This window comes from Uloborus diversus, chromosome 9, assembly GCF_026930045.1.
Source record: "Uloborus diversus isolate 005 chromosome 9, Udiv.v.3.1, whole genome shotgun sequence".
Taxonomy (NCBI): Eukaryota; Metazoa; Arthropoda; class Arachnida; order Araneae; family Uloboridae; genus Uloborus; species Uloborus diversus.
Window position 1 is genome coordinate 3,963,345 of NC_072739.1, and position 21,003 is coordinate 3,984,347.

Sequence of the window (21,003 nt, forward strand, 5' to 3'; positions counted from 1 at the left end):
TCCTCCAGTTAACAAAGTAGCGTCATAGAACACTATAACTCAGCATTAATGAATGGAATTAGGACACTTTCAAATAAATCGGGTTTGCTTAAGCAGTTTTGAGCCGAAGCAGCTAGTTGCTTCCACTACTTACGGACTAGAGCGGTTTTAAAAAGAAAAACCAAAACCTTTTTTGAGCTATTTGAGGGAAGAAAGCCATCTATTAAACACTCTCGTGTTTTTTTGGCTGTATTTCGTATATTTTAATTCCAAAACAGAAAATAAACAAATTGGATATGAAAGCTACACAGGTAGTCATGGTAGGATATGCGTTTCATACGAAAGGTTATAGAATTTGGGATCCCGAAAATAGCGAAGTGACAGAAACTCTGAATGTCAAATTCGATGAAAATAAATTCTGGGCGGGGGAGAAAAACAGGAACGGGAAACAGAGATATACAGTTTTATTTCACTTCTGAGTAAATCTGAAGTAGAAGATGAATATCCTGAAAATCATAAAATAGCATGTTGGGAGAATTAAATGGGTTAAAGAAATACCAAGGCAAAGTATATAGTGACATAACGGTTCTAAAGTCCGAATCGCGAAGTCGAGGTTTATTGTTCTGAAAATAACATTGAATATGACCCAAAATATTTTGATTACACTTGTGATGATAATTCGAGAAAAGTATCAGATTCTGATGAAGATAGGGGGGATAATTCACGTAAGCTAGAAGCTAACATTTCCGAAGATGTAATTCTTTCAAATTTGAAACAAAGTTTGAGAACGGCAGAAAGTGAAGATTGGCAAAACGCAACGGAACAGATGAGAAGAACGAAATAATGCGCTTCAGGGCTTGACTGGTAATTTTAGGTAACTACCAGCTATGGGGGGGGGGGATACTTTTCTCAAGTGTTCTCTCCAGTAATTTCTTTTCCTTTGGTTGAGGCTTTCTTTTCAATTTTTGTGTAGAAGCTACATTGGGTCCATTTCCAAGCAGATGTTTGCAATGCGTATCTATATGCGGATTTAAAGGAGGAGATTTGTGAGACAACCAAAGGGTTTGACGATCCCTGAAATCTAAATTTTGTCTGTAAATTTAATAAATCATTGTTATTCTGATACAGATTTACGCCTCAAATCACGACGACCGGATTCCAATGCCGGGGGGGGGGGGGCGCTTGAAGTGTTTTTGGATAGGGTACGAATAATATGGTGTACATTCAAACAAAAATGCGTAGCTCTCTCAACGATAGAAGCAGAGTATATTTCAGTTAGTGAACAATCTATGGAAGTTATGTGGATCAAAAAAATTTTAAATGAATTAATTGGCCACAAAAAGAGTTCAGAATTTTAGATTGATTAATAGTACTCTGCACTGTGACAATCTAGTTGCGATCGATTTTTCCAGTTCTGCAATAGAGAATTGCAGAACTAAGCAGATTAATGTGGGGTACCATTTCCTAAGGAATTCGGTTGACAAAAATGAATTTGAAATAAAATTTGTTGAGAAACTAAAAATAATTTAGCTGATTGTTTCACAAAACCTTCTGTAGGGAAAATTTACGTAAAGCTTGAATTGCAATGACATATTTTTCTAGATTTTTTTTTTCTGAAATGTTTCAATTATTCCATTATGTTTAAGCTATAATTTGTGCACACAATCGGATAGCCTATAATATATTTTTTATTCATTTCTTGTAGTATTTCATTTTTTGCGTGTGCTGGCTTGCCAAGAAGGGGGGGGTATTTGCTAGCGAATATTTTGTTCCTGTCACTCTAGCGCACGGAAAAAAAATTGTAGTTGATTTCATTTTGAATTTATGCCCGGTGATATGGTTGCGGTTTGGTATTTCGGAAAAAATTAAACTATAAATTTCATTCTAGCCGCCTGAATTTACTTCATTAAAATTTATTCACTAATGCAATATCATTTATTTTAGTTTAGTGGTGTGAAAATGTAAAGAACTATGTAACTTGTGACCAGAACTGAATGGCAGTCTTTATCAAGATGGCAGTTCGCATTTGTGTTCCGCTTGGAATTTCAAAGAAGCCTCTAGTCTGAACGATGTTGCTATGATTCACTTTGTGATATGAATGCCGGCAACGGAAAACGGAAGTTTTTAAGTATGTCTTTTCATTTATATTTTTTGTGTTTTCGGATGTAATTTGTAATCACCAATGCTTTTGAGTTTTAGAGCGTTCTTAGCCACTGAAGCCTATCCTACATTCTGCGTGCCGTATTGGGCCCCTGAAACTGATTTTTGTGGCCCGTTGCCAGGTTCTATGTTACAATCAAGAACTATATATTGGAACAAGATAAACTAAATTTTATTTTGTTTTGATTGAAATGTGATCGGTCATACAATTCATTTAAGGCTGAATTTTTTTAATTTGTAATTTAATATTAGATTTTACGGGTAGTTGAATATTATCACTTCAAGAATCACCGGAATACAGAAATTTTCTGTTGCTAGAGCTAAATTAGACGTACATTTCTTTCATTATTTTTTTTAAATTTTCCAGTAAATTTTGAAACACTGATTCTTTGTTTTTACATGTTATTAAAATCGAAGGAACCAAAACAGCATGCTAAAAGTACGATGTATTACAGCGTATGAAACTTTCTTCGTATATTCAGACTTGTGACACTTATCAAACAAAATTATAGATTATTTTTATTGTAATGTAAATAAAAAGCAGTTATTTTGCAAATGTGAGCACATTTAAATTTACAGTTAAAAGAGATGCGGTCTTCTGGCAAGCATTTCCAAGAAGGGTAGCATTGTTTACAGCAAGGACGGCGGGCCAAATGTGGACTTACAATTTCTTAATGATTAGAATTGGCAGTATCAGATTTAATCTATTTCTTGACATGTTTGTCGATTTATTCTTTTGTTAAAAACTTTCAACTTTTCTGATCCATTTTCATTTTTTACTGAATTGACTTTAACTAAGTCATCTTGATTTTGGGAATATAGAATTGTTTCTTCCGAGTTTCAAGTACATTCTGAAAAACTTAAAGATAAATTGTCTAAATCCTATCAAAAGAAGTAGCACTTAAAAAAAAAAGCCGCTGGCGGATTAAATGGGGATATCGATAGCTGTTCAAAACGGGGGGGGGGGGGGCGTCCCACATTTTAAAAGACATAAAATATAAATGAAACATCTTAATTATGCTTAAATATTAAGACAGATATAAGATAGAATGCTCTTACGGTATTATTTTATTTCAACTCAAATGATTTTTTTATGCAGTTCCTTAGTACTTATAAAAAAAGCTCCAAAAAATTTAATTTAAACAATATAATAACACAATTGTGAAATAAAATATATGAAAAAAAATATTTTAAAAAAATTACAAGTAAAATATTTCATATTAAGTACAGAAATCTAAATTATTTTACATCACACATTGTTTCATATTCAGATTTCTAATAATGGGCAGCTGTCGAAGAAAGAGAATATGAAGCTGGTATCAGTTGAACATAGCTCGAGCTGTTAACAAGTGTTGGAATGGAATATGAGTTAAAGAAAAAGAAAGAAAAAACATCTACGGTTTTCAGTGCTACTATAGCAACTCGGGGAGGGGGGGGGGGGCTAAAAGAGGCTAGATGCAGTATTCATTGTTTTAAATGAGTACCTCAATATTTCCCAATTGGTTGTCCTAAACGTCGACCTTGCTCCATTTTCTAAAAAAATAATTCTCTACCGCATCCTAATTATTGCTTTGAAGTAAACATATTGCAATCCAATAATCTGGAGCCTATTATAAGAAGTTACTAGTTTGAAGTTTTATTATCCTTAAGATATATATTCTCCCGATCACCAATCACTTCAGTTATCCGATCGAAAAAAATAAATATTACTCTTAATCAACGGTCTCCTATGTATTACAAAATCCTTCAAAACTACCGAAAGTTAGAAGGATTTTTTTAAATTGTATTTCAGAAACCGGTATAAGTGCATTTCTTGACATGGAAGATAAAATGTAAGATTATGTTCTTTCTTTTTTCTTTTTTGAGTTCTTATGTAAAGTATTCAGATTAGGTCTATTTCAATTAGGCACTAATAAACCACCGTTTCAATTGCGTAGTTTCCAAATTGCTGCACAGCAGTTTTTTTTTCTCCTTAAAACAACATATTTAACGCTTAACTGGTTCCTGAAATAAACGATTCAATTACAATTTAGGTATATGTTTAAGCGGTTTCAAGATAAAAGCAACTCCCAAGGCAATCTTAATTTCAGATCATTCAGAGTCATAATTTTAATTATTTTAGGGCGTATTTTTATACCTACGTAATTTGATTTTTCCATGAATGTTTTTTGGTGTCCACAAGTTTTATGAGATTCTAACAATTTTTATTTTGACAGATGCTTTCATGATATAAGGCCTAATGATGGCACCTAAGTCGGCAAAGATGTCACAAAGAAGAATCAAGTTTGTAATGTAAAAATATTGGCCTTGAAAAAATTAGCATTCGATTTTAAATGAATTTCTGCAATTTCACTGTAAAAACTACTAATCGATATTTATAGGTGATGTATACGAAATAAAATAATTTGGCAATTTTTAATGGTGTGAATGTTTCATTTTTTTCTCATGAAAACAGTATAACATAATATAAAGTTATATAATTTTTGGAGTAGTAAAACCAATTTTTAACTTTAATAGGGTAGGGCGGGGCTAGTTGAGCAATTTTTTCTTCAAGTGATTATAGCTCCTCCACAATAAGTCCTCAACAGCTTGTGTGGCATACCGATGGATTCCTTATTTATTCTTCTACAAAAAAGCCCATAGTAATTTATTTCTGACTGATCAAGTTCAAAAGTTACAGCTGTATAAACGAAGAAAGTCAAGTAGGCTCAACTTACCCCATAGGTGAGGTAAGTTGAGCAAGGGTATGGGGCAAATTGAGCAGTTAGAGATTCTAGTCTAACTAAGGTTTCTAGACATGAAATAAAAATTGTATTTGATAATCAACCGTTACTTTATTAATTCTAAGTTAAAAAATAAAACAAAACATAATATTCTTCTAGATATTAAACATAAAAATAGAATCAACAAAAACGCAACATATTTAAAGATTATTTTTTTGGAATAAATTCAGCCTTTCCACTTAAAATCAGATTTTTTCAATTTCAATAAAGATTAAATTAAGAAAAAATATCCATAATGACTAAAACTAATCATCATCGTCATCGGAATTGCAATTGATGCAAATGAAATGAAGGCCAATAACTTGAACACATTTTTTATGTGCCCACTCTTTACAATCTTTGCATTGGATCCACTTCTCTCCTGGTTTTCTGTCAGACCAGAATTCGCTACAAACCAGGCAGATACATTCATCTTTGTCACTTTCATCACTAGACTGAAGTATTTTTTTACTAACACTCTTCTTTTTTTTTGTTTTCAATTTTCTTCTTTTGCTTCTTAACTTTTTTACTAGATTTACTCTGTTCTTCTTGCAACGCGTTCTTCTCGGGTGTATCTGTGAGAATTGCAGCTTTTCTCGAGAGAAAAATAAAAGTCACTATCATTTTAAATCACGGTGTAAGTTGAGCAACAGTTGCTCAACATACCCCGACCCCGAGTATTTGAATTTAAAATGAGGTTATGAAAAAACTGTATTAGTTTAAACAAAATCCATAATAGATATAGAAAATACATAAAATTAATGAAACTTTAACACTTACTTGATTGAAAATGAACAACATTTAACCTGTACAGAAGAAATATAGACAGACAAGATTTTTTTACTTTTCGTTCGCAAAATAAACAAAGCGCACGCGTACCGAGTGAAAAATTGTTTCTGTTTAGTAGCTCTGGAATTTTAAATCGTCACATATTTATAGTTTTCATCTATGTAAATTTTAAAAGGTTAATAGGATAAAGTATTATCTAATCTATAATAATCAGTTTAGAATAAAAAACATTCTGTGCAGTCTAAATGCTGTATACTGCACATATGGTGTGAAATAAAATTAGTTTGTTTCTAGTATTTCTCAAATAAAGTAGATCCAAATGCAACTTATAACATTAAAAAAAGAAGAAAACGATGAAAATATTCTGTTTTACCATAAAAGAAAAATAAATGCATATAATTGCATGCATCAAGTTAAAATAAACTTAAAGGTTTAATGGATTGCATATTGCAAAACATTTCTCACGTTATGCTGCACATTTTAGCATTACAATAATGCTGGAAGTGAAAAAAGTACTTTTAGTGAAGATACGATTTTAGTATTTTCAGTTATATATAAAAAACCTTTCTCATTTTTACTACCTCCATGGATCAAAAAGTTTTGTATTATGAAAAAGCTGTAACTTCTTAAAATAAAGCTTCAGACCATATTTTGCAATTTCCTACAATTTGTAAATTTTTAAGTCTGCAATAGAGCTGAAAGTGTTTTGTAGAAATGAAAATGCACCACTTTTTCTTCTTTAACATGTGTTTATAAAATATTGAGATGGGGCATTGATTTATTTTGTGTACAAGGAAATTAATATCAATAAAACATATATTTAGCAGCAGTTAACTATTTTTATGTAAAAGTGTTTTATATTTCTTTATTTGTTGCTTTTCATAGCCTAAAACATTATTTTTGTTGTTGAAGAACTTAAGAAAAGGAACAGATTTCGTATGTAGGCTGATTTATACAACGTACATACTGACTCAATTGCTTTACTTTTCGATATTGTTCTTCAGCTGTAAAAGCAGTGATTTCGGCTATGAAAAGAAACGATAGGGTGAAAAAACCCTTTTGCATAAAAATTGATAACTTCATTTTATGGTTTACTGCTGTTAATTTTACTGTACAAATCATTTATAAAACCGTATACTACTGCTGCTTTTATGGCACAATTCAGTTGATTCCGCAGCATAATACTGCGAACTTTACAGTTTGATACTGTTAATTTTGCAGGGCAATTCCGTTACAAAACAGTATATAACTGTTAATTTTACATATTATCTCTGTTAAATTTACAGGTCAAGTCATTCCTAAAACAGTATATTACTGCTGATTTTACAGTTTGATACTGTAAGTTTTACAGGGCAGTTCTATTAAAAAGCAGTATATTACAGCTAATTTTACAGTTTGATACTGTAAGTTTTTACAGGGCAGTTCTATTAAAAAGCAGTATATTACTGCTAATTTTACAGTTTGATACTGTAAGTTTTACAGGGCAGTTCTATTAAAAAGCAGTATATTACTGCTAATTTTACAGTTTATCGCTGTAAATTTCACAGTAAAAGTCTGTTATAAAACAGTATATTACTGTAAATTTTACAGTTTAGAATTGTAATTTTTGCAGTTTTTCTTTGGAATGCGAGCTGCCAGTATTTTACTGTAAAAACAACAGCTTTTTTTTTTGCAGTGTATCAGAGAAAAATTCTTAATGACTGCCAAAAGACTATCATAGCCAGCTCCTCTTTATAAACAGAACACGAAATTAATTTATGTTTTCTTTATACATGTTGTGCATAAAAGTCGATATAAGTACACATTTAACTTATTCTACAATTAGTCATCACTAGAATAAAGTATTTTGTTATCGACGGAACCTAACCTCTATTTTAACACTGGTATTAGGCCTCAATTTACGCGGTTTTGATTTACGCGACATTTCGTGGAATGTAACTCCCGCGTAAAACGAGGTTCTACTGTATAACACTTTTTTGCTTCTCTATTTTCCAGTTAAACTCACATACTCTTTATCTTTCACATAATGAATAGCGCATACGCCTTAGATTGGGCAGATTTTAGCCCAATTTAAAGTGTATGCACAAACGAAATCTTATGTAAAAGCTATGAAATATTTTTCAGGTTCAACTACGCTATATACTGACAATTTAAAGCTGTTGCATTATGAAAAAATGCAAAAAAAAAAAAAAAAAAAAAAAAAAAAAAACTAATTTCATAATTTTCTGAAATTTTTAATTTTTAACATATTTTTAAAAATTTTCAGCCTCATGCGCGAACTAAAAATGTCAACTTACAATTTTTTCAATAATTTTTCCACAATTGAGGATAAGAAACTAAAACTTTTGAGAGGTAACAATAGGTATCTGCAGTATTTTCTTGAGTGGCTGTTATTTATTTGTGTTTTTTTTTTGTTTTTTGTTTTTTGAGCAATCACGATTACTTATTGTTCTTATTTGACAGTCCTTGACGTTGTGATTATTTTTCAGCTTGGACCAGCAGCACCACCGCCCACCGGCGCGGCGGCGGCACGGCTGCTCTGTTCCTGAGCACTGTCCCCCCGGAATCCACTTCTGCTGGGTGGTGGCGTCCATGTCCTTCACACGCATTCTCATACACACTCGCCAACGCGTGAGCGCCTTTACACACATACACAGGCCTACGTGCACACACTTAAGCCTGCACACACACAACTATACACACATAACCACCCAGGAGGAGGGACATGCTTGGGAGGGGGGGAGCCATTTCTAGAAACAATAACTCTAATCAGTAGGGTCTTGTCGCAACTCGTGATTGCGAAAAACATAATTTGAATTCAAAGTTTCAGAATTCAAATTAGATTTTTTTTGTTGTTTTTTTTTTTTAATAATTATTTGGAAACATGTTTGTGACAGACATTGAATTTCGAATACAGATTTTGCATCCATTTAAAAATTTAGCGGGAGCTTTTAACATTTTTTTTTTAGCGTCTACCTGCTTGAATTTCTGCTATCCAGAGTCAAGATGAGTCCTGAACATGAGAAAGCTGATTTCGTCTCGAAGAATTCAGTGAAAGTTGGAAGTGTCCCTGATCCTGAGTTTAGTTGGGTTACCTTTGCAGTAGTATTGTAACCGTAACCTACCTCAACTCACTGTCGGTATGGTTTCACACTTTTAGCAGACACTCAAGAAGAAATAGGCATTGTCAAGGTCAGCCTTCATCTTACATAAGTTGAATTAAATTTAAATACGCACGCGATACAGTAAAGAAGCTTCCTTACCCACAGTAGCATCGGCAGATTTTCAAAGGCCAAATTCCTTTTGGGGCTTGCGTAGAGCTTGAACCAGGCTTCTTGTCCCAATGATTTGGCTGTGATATAGCTGAGAATAAAATGGAAACACTCATCTCAGGAAAAAAAAAAGCAAGCATGAAGCAATTTCAAGCTGAAGACAAATACCTATACCTCAGGGCCAGATTAACGTATTTTCAAGAAGGACGATTTTCAGATTATATTACTGCGTTGTATATTAGAATCCTATTGCGCATTGAGCCTTAAAAACGTGACGTAACTCTTAAACTCTATAAACAGTTTTTTCTATTATTCGTCGCTAAAAAGACGAATGGGCGTACCTCAAAAAAATCGAAAAATTAGTTATGACCACCACAGGAATGTCCAAATTCGATCTTATAATATGACCAATGGGCGTATCTCTACAATGAATAGTAGAAAAGTTACAGTCCCTCACACTAGTGGCGGTTCTCAAGCGATACAGTAAACTGGAAATCCTTAAAATCGGTTTTCTGCAATTGCTTAAAAATGAGATCCGCCCATTCGTCTTTTTAGCGACGAATTATGTACCGGTGATATGAGAGCGCGAGTCAGGGGTGCCCATCCCCCCCCCCCCCCCCCCCCCCAAGTTCAATGGTGCCAATTTCCTCCCAAATTTTTTTCTAACCTCTCTTTACTTATTTATTTTTTATTTCTAGTTTTTTTTTATTTTATTTATTTTTTTTAATATGTTTTATTTATTTATTTTTTAAAAATACGTGTTATTTATTTGTTTATTTATTTATTTTTAATTATTGTTATCATTATTATAATTTTATTAGAAAAGTTCTCTGTTTCACGCCAATGACACACATACACAAAGTAAATAAATAAATAAAACACAATAAAAACAAAATAAAATTAAATAAATAAATAAAATTAAAAATTAATCAATTAAACTAACAATAAAACAATAAAAAATTTAAACAAATAAATAAAAAAAATTATAAAATACCCCCCACAAATTTTGAATGCGCAAATTGCGCCATAATTCACCCCTGTGGGCACCCCTGGAGCGAGTCCCAACCTTTGTATGCAATAGGCAAACGTTTTTACGCTCGTCTGCATAGTGTGACTTACGTTAGTCTGGCTTTGAGGTACAGATATTAGAATTATCGCGCCCGGGGTGAATTACGTAACTAATTTCTGAAGAAGTCTGTAGTCCACCAAGGATGATTCCCTAGCCATTTTTTCTGGCATGACAGCACTCACCTTCAAAGAACATGAGTTTACAGCTGGTTATTTTAAAATTTTTCCGTAGATCTTAGAGTTAATTCCTCATCAAACCGTGCATTAATTTCGAAATTTACTAGCATTACTTTTTGTCGGATGAAATCGCATTTTCTGGAAGTCTGATTCGCATATCTTTGGTATTGAAATGACATCTGATTAGCTTATCATCTTTGGCCTACTCATAACATCTCATTTCTGCTCTCTGAAGCACTGAGAGTCCAGAACAGGAAAAAAAACTCTAGTGCTTCGAACACAAAGTGCTTCAAAAGACCCAAATTTTCGATTCATTCGTGCACTGAAGGATCCTAATTGCCATATTCTCCAACAGATTCGAGCTTCCAACAGACACACGGAACTTCGGTTGAAGCAATCTTCAATAAATAAGGGCATTTGGCCATCTAATTAACTTATCCTCTTTGGCGCACTGTAAATTCCCGATTTCGGCGCCCTGAAGCACTAGATCCCAGAGTTTCTGAACAAGAACTGGAATTTTAGCGCTTAGACCAGAAAGTCAAAGAAAGTGTAAAGACCAAACTTCTTCAAATTTTTTTGTGATCGGAAAAAGCCTGATGGTCATATTCATTAAGAGATATGAACTTCCGGAAGAATAATCAATAATTTAAAAATTAGGAACCATTTGTTTTAGTTTAGGAATTTATTTTTTTTCACGAAAAGAACAAATCCTACATTAGCTAATTTGAAATCCAGTTTAAATGGAGGCTTGACTACTTAAAATTTTGGCACTTTCCTTATATAGTTCGCACATAGTTGTCTTATATTACTCAGGAATAAAAAATACACCATTTTTCGAAGTCAGGAGTAAAGAAATACTTCTGAATCGTAATGGCTGCATTTTGTTCAACGTTTAACCCAGTGGTGTTCAACCTCTTTTTACACGAGGGCCGCTCCCCATACAAAAATGAATCTCATGGGCTAGAAATTTCAAAGTATTCAACAATTTCTTAAAAAACACGGGAAAATATGGAAAGGTAAGAAAATTACAACCCACATTTTTGTTGCTAAAGCTTGATTACAGAGAGATCTTGGGTGAACTGCAAGCGAAAGATTATTGCTTTATTTTGCAATACGTAGAATCAGCGAGAACGCGCAAACAGTAAAGATTCGCCTCCTCGCAAATCCTACCTATTACAAAAGAAAGTGTTCCTTTTCCGCTTCGAGTTCAAGCGCCATGTCTCGGTGGTCAAGCTTTATCAATAACGCGATGCTCATTTCATTAATTGCATCTGTTTTCCAGGAACCGATTTCAGAATAGATTCAGCTTAGATTTGTAACACTGAACGAAACAAGGACCACACAGATCAGCTTCTCGGGCCGCATGTGTCCTACAGGCCGCAGGTTGGGCACCACTGAATATAACAGTCAACTAACTCACCACGTGGCTCGAAAGAGCTGCAAGGTGATTTCCGGTATCTGCATGACGGAAGTCAGGAAAGGGGGGTGGTAGCAGGCGACCACCTCTTCTGCGGACATGGTGCTGAAGCGGACGCATTCCATCACACGGACAGCATGAATCCTTCTGATTGGGTAGTCCTTATTCAACCAGTTTAGAGCAGCCAGGAGGACAATCACCTCGCTAAACAATGAAGCACACATTAGAAGTGTCTTAAATCCCATTTAGAGGTACGGCACCAGTAACAGACAAGGGGCCAGTAACAGACAGTCGTAAGTTTGGATTTAAATAATAAGAATTTTAGGCGGATAGAATTGATGTTGCTGCGACCTATGAATGTGGTGCAACCATATAGTGTTACCAGAGTGAATTTTTATGAGCCAGTTGGTATTTACGAGGCAGTGGTGGAATGTTATGGACAGATACCACGAGGTCCGCCGGTGTTTCATGTTCATTTGTATTTAATAAGGTTTGAGATCTGAAAATAAAGAACTTTTGCACATTTTGAAGAGAAAAGGGAAACTCTGTCCATTACTCATCCTTTCCTCAAACATGTGTAACTGAGTATCATCAGATTTCTCGATGTCTATTACTGGGTGTCGGGACCTTTTTTTTTTTAAATTGAGCAAATAAAAATAGAATCAACTCATTCAGAGGATCCAGAAGCAGCCGAACGTTAGCTGTGATGTAGTTGCAAGTGAGAGAAATAGTTTTTGAATTCTAAATACTTTAAAAGGATCAGAAAATTAAAGTTTACCTGAGAGCGATGTCCTAAGCATGTCTGTTACTGGTACCGTTACCCTAACTGTTGCAAATAAAAATATCTTATCAATAACTCTATAGTACTATCATTTCTTTCTTTTCCTTTTTTTTATTAACTAGAAGGGACTTTTTTTTTAACCATGGGAGTTCCACAACCTGCTCGTCAGCACTCGCCAACCCCTGAAGATTGCTTTGCAAACTTTTTTTGTTCGCAAAGATTCATTTAATCTGCTAGGAAGAATTGTATTAAAATTTAGATAAGAACAAAATGAAAATCTCGCTCTACCCTTCCGTAAAAATAGCGAAGGTTCTACAACCAAGAAATGGAAACCCACACTACTAAAAGGGGCTATTCAATGTTTACTAAAGTCACGTTCAAATGGTTGAACTAGTAACCAGCTTGTTCCGATTTCGGTTGCTCTATCGCCCTCTTTTGCGTAAGTATTCGTTTAAGGACGGATACAAGGGAGGGGCGATTGCCCTCTCCTTGAGCCGAGCTGAAGGAACTCACCTTCCGAATATTTTATTTACTGAAGTTCCAAAAACGTAACTTTAGAAGATCTTCAATAATGTTACAAAGGAGAGGGCTCTCCCTCGAAATTTTTTCCGAATTGTGGTCTTAAAAATGCAATTGGGGAACAACTCGTAACACTTTAGGGATACGGATCGGAACTTTGTACAGGAAGTTTTTCGAAATTCCAAAATCTTAAGTTTTAGATGATCTAAGAGGACATTAAATGTGGTTCGGGGACTCTCCTCTGGAAAAATTTTTCAATTGAAGTCTAAAATTAAGCAATTATATAACACCGATGACGTTAAGGTAAAGGAAGATTGTGATTCTTTCCTCCAGAATTTTGTAGAAACAGAAGTTTCAAAAAAAAAAAAAAAAAAAAACTTTATTTAAGACGATCTTTTATAATGTTAGGAGGTGAAGATTTGGAAATTTGAATTTGTAAAAGGTTAAGTATATGAAATCAATCGCCCCCTCCTTGAATATTTTCTGGATCCGTCTTTGAATGTAGATGACGTTTTTACGATGCGATTGCAATGCGTTCAAGCCATCGATGCTAACCATTGATGATTCTTACGCAGCGCAATCAACAGAGTTATTCAGTGGCTGTAATTTTTGATAATTGTTTGCCAAACTTTGCTTGTGTTTTATCTCATGTTATTTTATAACTTAGTTTGGACAATAGAGTTATTATGTTTTTTTAGATGCTGGAAACAGTTAAAACCGGAGAGAGACGACGCAACAAGGAAGGGGAGTTATAAGTTTGATGAGCCTACGTATCTGTCTCTGTCACCACATAACTCCCAAACTTATTTTTTTTTATTTTGTTCGGAAAGATCGAGGGTGTTCTTCGCCAGGTCTCGTCATTGTGTGACTGAAGTTAGCGTTTATTCGCAATTTTGGTAATGAACATACACTGGCAAGTTTAAAATGTTAATATCAATCGAAAGAACAGAAAACTTTCCTTCTGATGAAATTTCTTTGGAACTTTTAAACTATGCTGAACTCGAATTATAACATTTTTAGCAGACTTTAAATGCAATCTAAGTCTTTATTCACGCAATTGGTAACGATGTCATTGTTACATGGACCATGGCCCCATTAGATGGCGCTAGCGCTTTCGGGCCTGGTCAATTTATGTCTTTTCTGTGTTAAACCGATACAACTAACTATAATCTACTATGTATCCACCAATCAATGTCAAAGTTTCAAAGTTTGTTCATTTTTGATTCGACGTCACCCATTTTGACAGCAAAAGACGTTGAACAGAACCCTGCATCCACCAATCAATGGCAACGTAATGGAAAACAGGGGTTCTCTGTAGCGACCTCTTTGTTGCTATGAGTTTCAGCGATTGTCACGGCCTATAAGCGTAAGGGAAGTTTAGTGGGGCCATGCATGGAACTCAATAATTTAAAATATTTATCTGTTGCCAATATCAATTTGTTAACAAATGAAGTTTTGTAATTCATTCTAATAATGACAAGGTTTTTAAAAGGATTTTCTAATTTCCCTCTTGGTTCTGATTTTGCGACTGGCAAATTTTACTATAATTCGGGAAAACCTAACCTGGAAGCATTGTGAAGGCTATACAGAACCAAATCGGAGCATTACGATGCTACCAGGTTAGGTTTGCCAGAACTGTAGTTGTGATCTTCTTTCCTTTTCCGAGTTTCCCGTGTCATTTAGAAAAAAATAAATATATTTAACTTTTCATTCCGGTCTGATCTTCAACAATGAAACTGGCGCCACGTAACGATAATTTGATAATATGCTTTGGTAAAGATTAACATGAAAGGAAAGGTTAGTTGTAACAAGGCTGAACTCGATCTGGCAACTTAACCGTTTTACTGGTAAGATGGTGTCATTTCAGGGGAATGAAGAAACGAGAAAGCAGTCAACTATGAACACTACCTACTGGAGTTTAGGGTTCATCCACTGGAGACAGTGTTACAATTTCAACTATCAAAATATCACCAAACAGGCAATGGCTTTGTTCTCATCCGTCATATCTTGACGGGCGATTTTCTAGTGTAAAGGTATTTGCCTAAAATCCATTCCTCCTGCAGTAGTCACCGCTTATATGAATCACGTTTGTTCTAAACACTTCTGATTCCATAAAGCGGCTGATCTAATAAAGCGGCTAACTCAATTCAGCTGGATTTTGTTCTGTTTCTGACGATTTGATTCATTAAAACGGTTGATTCAACTAACCACTGATTCCATTAACCGGCGTCCACTGAATTTTTATCACAAGAGGGAGTTGACAGACCTGCGAGCGCCGATGTTTTCCGCAGAAAGTATCTCCAGGACATGGTGGACCTCCAGGTCCATGAACTCGGGAGTGAAGGCAGCCTCCTCGAACCGGTGAGTGATGAGGCGAAGGGCGCGTGTCCAGTTGTGAGTGATGTCCATCTTCTTGGACATCACAAACACGTAGAAGTAGGAGCGGATTTCGTCCACAGAGTCCAGCATCTGAACGAGAAAGATACCGTATTACCCCGCATTATCCGGCATGCCGGAAAAAAAAAAGCGATTTGGACCAGCATACCGGGAAATTCGAATTTTCAGGCATGCCGGATAATTCGAGAGGTTTATTTTGCAACAAAACAAAATTAAATTTCCCTATTCAGTTCCAATCAGCAATAATTAATCTTATACATCCCAGCAATAATTAATCTTATACATATAAAATCTGAGTATCTATCTATCTATCTATGTCCAAGCTTCTTCTCCCGAACGACAGTGAACTGACCATCGAACCAGGTATCGATGGATCCGTCATCTTCCCGTCTTCATGTTTGGCTATTTAACATAATCCTCCGATAATAATTAGCGGAGATATCAATTAAAAATTATTAATTATGACTCTTAGATTTCAAAATCAAATCCATATTTTTCGAAGGCTTTCCTCCATTCAAATTATTATTCAGTGCTTCAACTCAACTTTCCGGATGAACGCTTTTATTAAAATTTACAGCGTGAAGAAAATCATTGAGATGAAAGATCTGTTGCCATTTCTTTTTCTCGAATATAAACAGGTAAAATTCTTGTTTTTGTTTTGAGGCTTTTCCTGTAATCAGGGGATTTAAATTGTTTACTTTTTTGGGGGGTTTTCCGCAATCTGCCGCAAAACTACACTGACTTTTTTTTGGTTCAAGCCTGAGTGTTGAACTCGCGTCACTTGACATAACTTTTATTTTTGAGGTTGACCGTGCAAAGCCGGGCGACGCAGCTAGTAAAATTAATAAATCCCGAAATTAACCTTCTTTCGAAAAATTGCGTATCGCATATAATATGTGCTTGTTATTCATGGTAGGTCATTTTTAACGGATTTAATCATATGCCTATAAAGTAATCAATTCAGAAGCAGTCATTGTTACTGCGATTTGTTCATAATTTTTTCAAATAAATTACTTTAGGTTCCTTTTAGAGAGGTAAGTTTAATTTTTATTTAATGAATAGCTATGGTAAATACTTTAGCACTGGTTTAGGGACGGTAACTTACTGCTTAAATGTATGCTTAGTTTTAATTTAATTTTTATAAAATTATTCGTTGTCAAACAATATTTTTCTTGAAAAACAACAAATGACATTGTCAATCAATATGTTTACAAAATAAAACTGTTTATTAATATTATAGAACTTATATTCATCTTTAAACTGAACATATATTTTTTACAGTATAATTACTTTTTCCTAACCTCGATTTTTCCGGCTTGCCGGAAAGGACCAGGCAAGTGTTATGAAAACTTGGTGACCCCCGAATTTTGCGGCATGCCCGTTAATGCGGGGTAATACAGTAGTTAAGCAGTAAGTTTTCGCCCTCAAGCTAAGACTAAGACAGAACTACATGCAAAGTACCGACAGCACAGTTATCATATCCAGAGACAGAAATTTCGTCCGTGTTGTAGATTCATCAGTCTGGAGTACACTGTTTAAAAAAATTCAAAAATTTTACGGTAAAAGTTACTGGCACCCATTCTGCAAGCAACTTTTACCGTAAAATCCCATTTTACTGTAAAATTTTACGGTGGAATAAACGAGAGTTAAAAAACGCAAAATGCGATGTAGCAGTTTCGAACTCGGGACCTTCGTATTGGCAGGCGGCTCCGCTGACCACCATGCTAGTTGTGACGCGTGGAGGGAGGGGGAAACACGGTATTATGTGCTGCGCACTATAAGTCACGTGGCGTATCCATTGGCGCTGCAATCGTTTATTTTTTTCCCTAAATGTGGTCCAAGGATTCTATTCTCACTGTTCAACATAAAGTAGGGAAAGTGATGTTAAAAATTTAATTTTTGAAATGTAAAAATATTTTTTAATCTTACCCTAAAATACCAGCTAAAAATTTAGAAGAGTTTCGCACATTATTACTTTACATTTCATCTTGCATTGACACATAGGCGGCCGGTATATATATATATATATATATACAACATGAGATACATATTTTAAATATAAATACAAAGACATTGAAAAAAATGAAAGAATAAATACTAAAATGTACTCTAATGTCGGCGCAAAGCTGCTAGAAACAAAAACAGTACAAACATATTCATGAATAAACATTCTAAATAAAATTGAAGATGCAAAACACAAGAACATACAAATGAAAAAGGTGAACCAGGGACCAACACTTTCTCAAGGGGAGGATTGGTCCCTAAGTTTACAAGGCCCTTTCTGTTTAGCAAGAGGGAAGGTCCCAATAACTTGCTACCCTCCCCGAGGGCCTTGGAGGAAAATTGAACAAGAAAACATACCTGGAAAATAATTAACGAAAAACTGCATGTATGCCTGGCACGTGCAGATCATTTCTTTTTCAATGTCTCCGATTGTTTCTTCCTTTTGATGGTTCACCTGAATTCGCTTTCGCTCGTATATATATACTTTTAAAAGTGATGAACCATTTGCCCCTTCCCCCCACACGAGCCGCCTATGCATTGAAACTTTATCTTCGAAGTGCAATTAATTGATAGCAGCGGCGGCGATTCGGGGGGGGGGGGAGAACCGGCCTTCTCCACTTTTTATGGTTCATTTATTTAATTTACCATGTAGGCCATACTTGTTAAGAACAAGCCATACTTTGTTCAATGAAATTATTACCGAGTGTTTGTGACATCTCAAAATACTTTGAGGTAAATAATGTAAGTCTAATTCATGTCTAAGTGTTTTTTTGGAGAAAGTTATTCTGTAAATAAGTCATCGAAATCTTAAGAAAAACATGAGTTAAGTCAAAACCAGCCACAGCAAAATTTTGTCCTTTTTTTTTTGCTGCCAGTAAAAGTTCCACGGTTTTTAGTGTTTTTTTTTTTTTTTTTTTTTTTTTTTTTTTTGCGCAACCCCCCCCCCCCCCCCCCGCCTTCTGTTCCAATCGCCGCCTCTGATTGATAGTTACATTAGTTCCAAGAACATAAAAGAAAAAAATAACTAAGAAAGAAAACTCCCTAATAATTATTCACAAAAGCGCTAGAGGAGTGGGAATTGGAAGCACAGTACTACTGCGAAAAAACTAACTAGATGCTTTGAAGAGGAAAACTCTTAAGGAAAATTTGCAATTGCAACCTCTAAAAAACAGTGCAAATGGTTTTAGTACATTGTTATTTTGGGTAGGTTTACCTGAAGACATTCTTGCTTGGTGTTTTGCATTTCTAAAATTGATGCTGCTTTGTACACTTCATAGAAATTGTGACAACCGACATTGAAAGCGCCAGTGTACATGTATCGAAGTAACAATTCGAATTCCCGAGGCCCGATTCTTGGAATTTTTACCTGGGGGAAAAGTATAAAATCAGATTATTACTTTTACTGCTATTTTTAATTTTATCTAAGGTAAACATGTAATGTGTAGCAGAATTACATTTTTCAGAGACCTTACAGTAGTATTAGTTCCGTCCAAAAAAATTTTATTTTGTTTCAATTTTGTTATCAAATTTTTGTTTTTCTTTTTTTACCTCCAAAAATTCCACTTAATTTCGGAATGACCCATATGCAGCGTGTCTGCAAAAACACTATTTTTTCAATCGTTAGCCATAGATGCATATTTCCAATTACAAAAATGGTCAAAATAAAATACAGATTTAAGATATCATAAGTCTGAAGTGAAACAAGAATTTTGGTAGGAAATACGAAATCTAGCTTTTTATATGTTCCCCAAATCCCCTACATTGCATTTAGAGAAATCGAAAGCATAAGGGAACAATTCGAACACGAAAAAATTGACATTAGTAGGGGGATGTGGGGCAAAGTGAAATGGTGAAATATTTAGCACCACCTTTTAGCACCACTTATCTAGCAATATTTTAACTATGTAGTAGCACTTGTAGTCTATTCCAGTCAAGAATAATTATCTCTGAAAATTAAAGAATATGATAATATAAGCAATTTTCAAAAATTGATACTCATATTGTGTAATATTTTGTTGTTAGCCAAAAATTATTTTTGGTATTATTAAAGGATGAAGTTCGTGTAATTAACGTTTGAAATATTAATTGAGACCTACCAATATTCGGTGCAGTACTTATTTGCTCAATATTAAGCTTATTTGTATTTTAAATGTCATATACGATGTGTCAAGTACATACGAGGCAAAGTGAAATAATTCATTTCGTTTACTTATTCAATCTTTTATCAAATCACTTACTTATTTCATAAAGTCTTTTATTTACTCCTTTACTTAATCAAAAATGTCTTTAATGATCGAATAGAAAATATTCACTAGAAATATATTTCATTTTTTACTTTCCCCCATGAAAAAAAAAGTGAAAAAATTTCCATCTTTTTTTGGAGTTACAAACTTATTGCCAATCATAAAAGAATAATGTTTCAATGCAATTTATTTGTAAAATACATTTTTCTTTCTTTAAGTACCGTAACTTTCAGAACAAATTTTCAATTAGTTAATTTTGAACAAAGTAAGTTATTTTAACCATTTCACTTTGCCCCACATTCCCCTATTACCAATATTCAACTAAGTATAAAACGTAGCGTTTTGTGATTTACATCACTTAACACTCGCAATCAATTGCACTTATTTGGAGGGGGGGGGGGTTATAGTGGCTAACAATTGCTTTAAATTATACGTATAAAATATCTCTAAATCAGAGCCAAACTAATGTCAGTCCAAAAATGGAAATTTTCAGGTTTTTACTGTTTTATGTGCAGAATCGTATTCCTCATTAAATCGTCACAACGTAATTTATCAAAAAAATTACCAACATGCAAGAGCATAAGGGGCATTTTTTGTTATGTAGGGGAACATGCGGCAGAGTGAAATAATGGGCTAAATTGAAATGGTGGAATATTTTGTCTGATTTTAGCTCAACCTATTTGGTATTATTTTAACTATATAGTCCCATACGTAGTCTATTCCTGTCAGGAAAAAAATACCGCCGAAAATTAAAGCACTTGGTAATACAGGCAAATCTTTAAAAATGATAGATTGTAATACTTTGTTGTAAGTCAAAAATTATTTTTGTAACTATATTACGATAAAGTTATTTTTATTAACATTTTAAATATTAATTAAGACTTCCTAATATTCAGTGCAGCAGTAACTTAGTTAATACAGTGAAACCTGTGTAAGTTGACCAATCGCGGTGCATTACTTTAATGATCAACTTAAACAGGTGGTCAACTTACAAAGGTGGTCAAATTCACAGGTTTTACTGTATTATGCTTATTTGTATTTTAAATAAATTGTACAATTAGTCAAGTGCATACGGGGCAAAGTGGATGTGGCAAAGTGACAAGTACTCATTCAATATTTTAAGACGAATCACTTACGTTTTAATTCATTAATTAATTCATTTACGTTCCTTCATTTAGTAATTCACTTATTTATTCATTCATTCACTTATTTTCTTATTCATTCATTCTTTTACCCGCTCACTTATTTTTCTTCACATATTAATTGATTTATTAATTTAATTATTCGTTTATTGTTTCATTACCTTTTCAATTATTCATTCAACCTTTTATTTACTGATTCTTTTGATAAAAAATATGTTTTATAATCGAATAGAATATATTTCATTAGAAAATTGTTTTTATTTTCCACTTTGCCCCATGAAAAAAAAGTGAAA

At 34.1% G+C, this 21,003-nt stretch overlaps 1 protein-coding gene across 1 annotated transcript in view; it reads right to left on the reverse strand.

Annotated features, from left to right (window-relative positions):
- Positions 1 to 21,003, reverse strand: part of LOC129229706 (kelch repeat and BTB domain-containing protein 12-like) — a 34,221-nt gene that overhangs the window by 10,864 nt on the left and 2,354 nt on the right. The window contains exons 2-5 of the mRNA XM_054864071.1: positions 18,539 to 18,691; positions 15,191 to 15,393; positions 11,628 to 11,828; positions 8,954 to 9,053 (exon numbers count right to left, since the gene is read on the reverse strand). Of these exons, the coding sequence (XP_054720046.1) occupies positions 8,954 to 9,053; positions 11,628 to 11,828; positions 15,191 to 15,393; positions 18,539 to 18,691 (657 nt within the window). The remainder of the gene's footprint in view (positions 1 to 8,953; positions 9,054 to 11,627; positions 11,829 to 15,190; positions 15,394 to 18,538; positions 18,692 to 21,003) is intronic.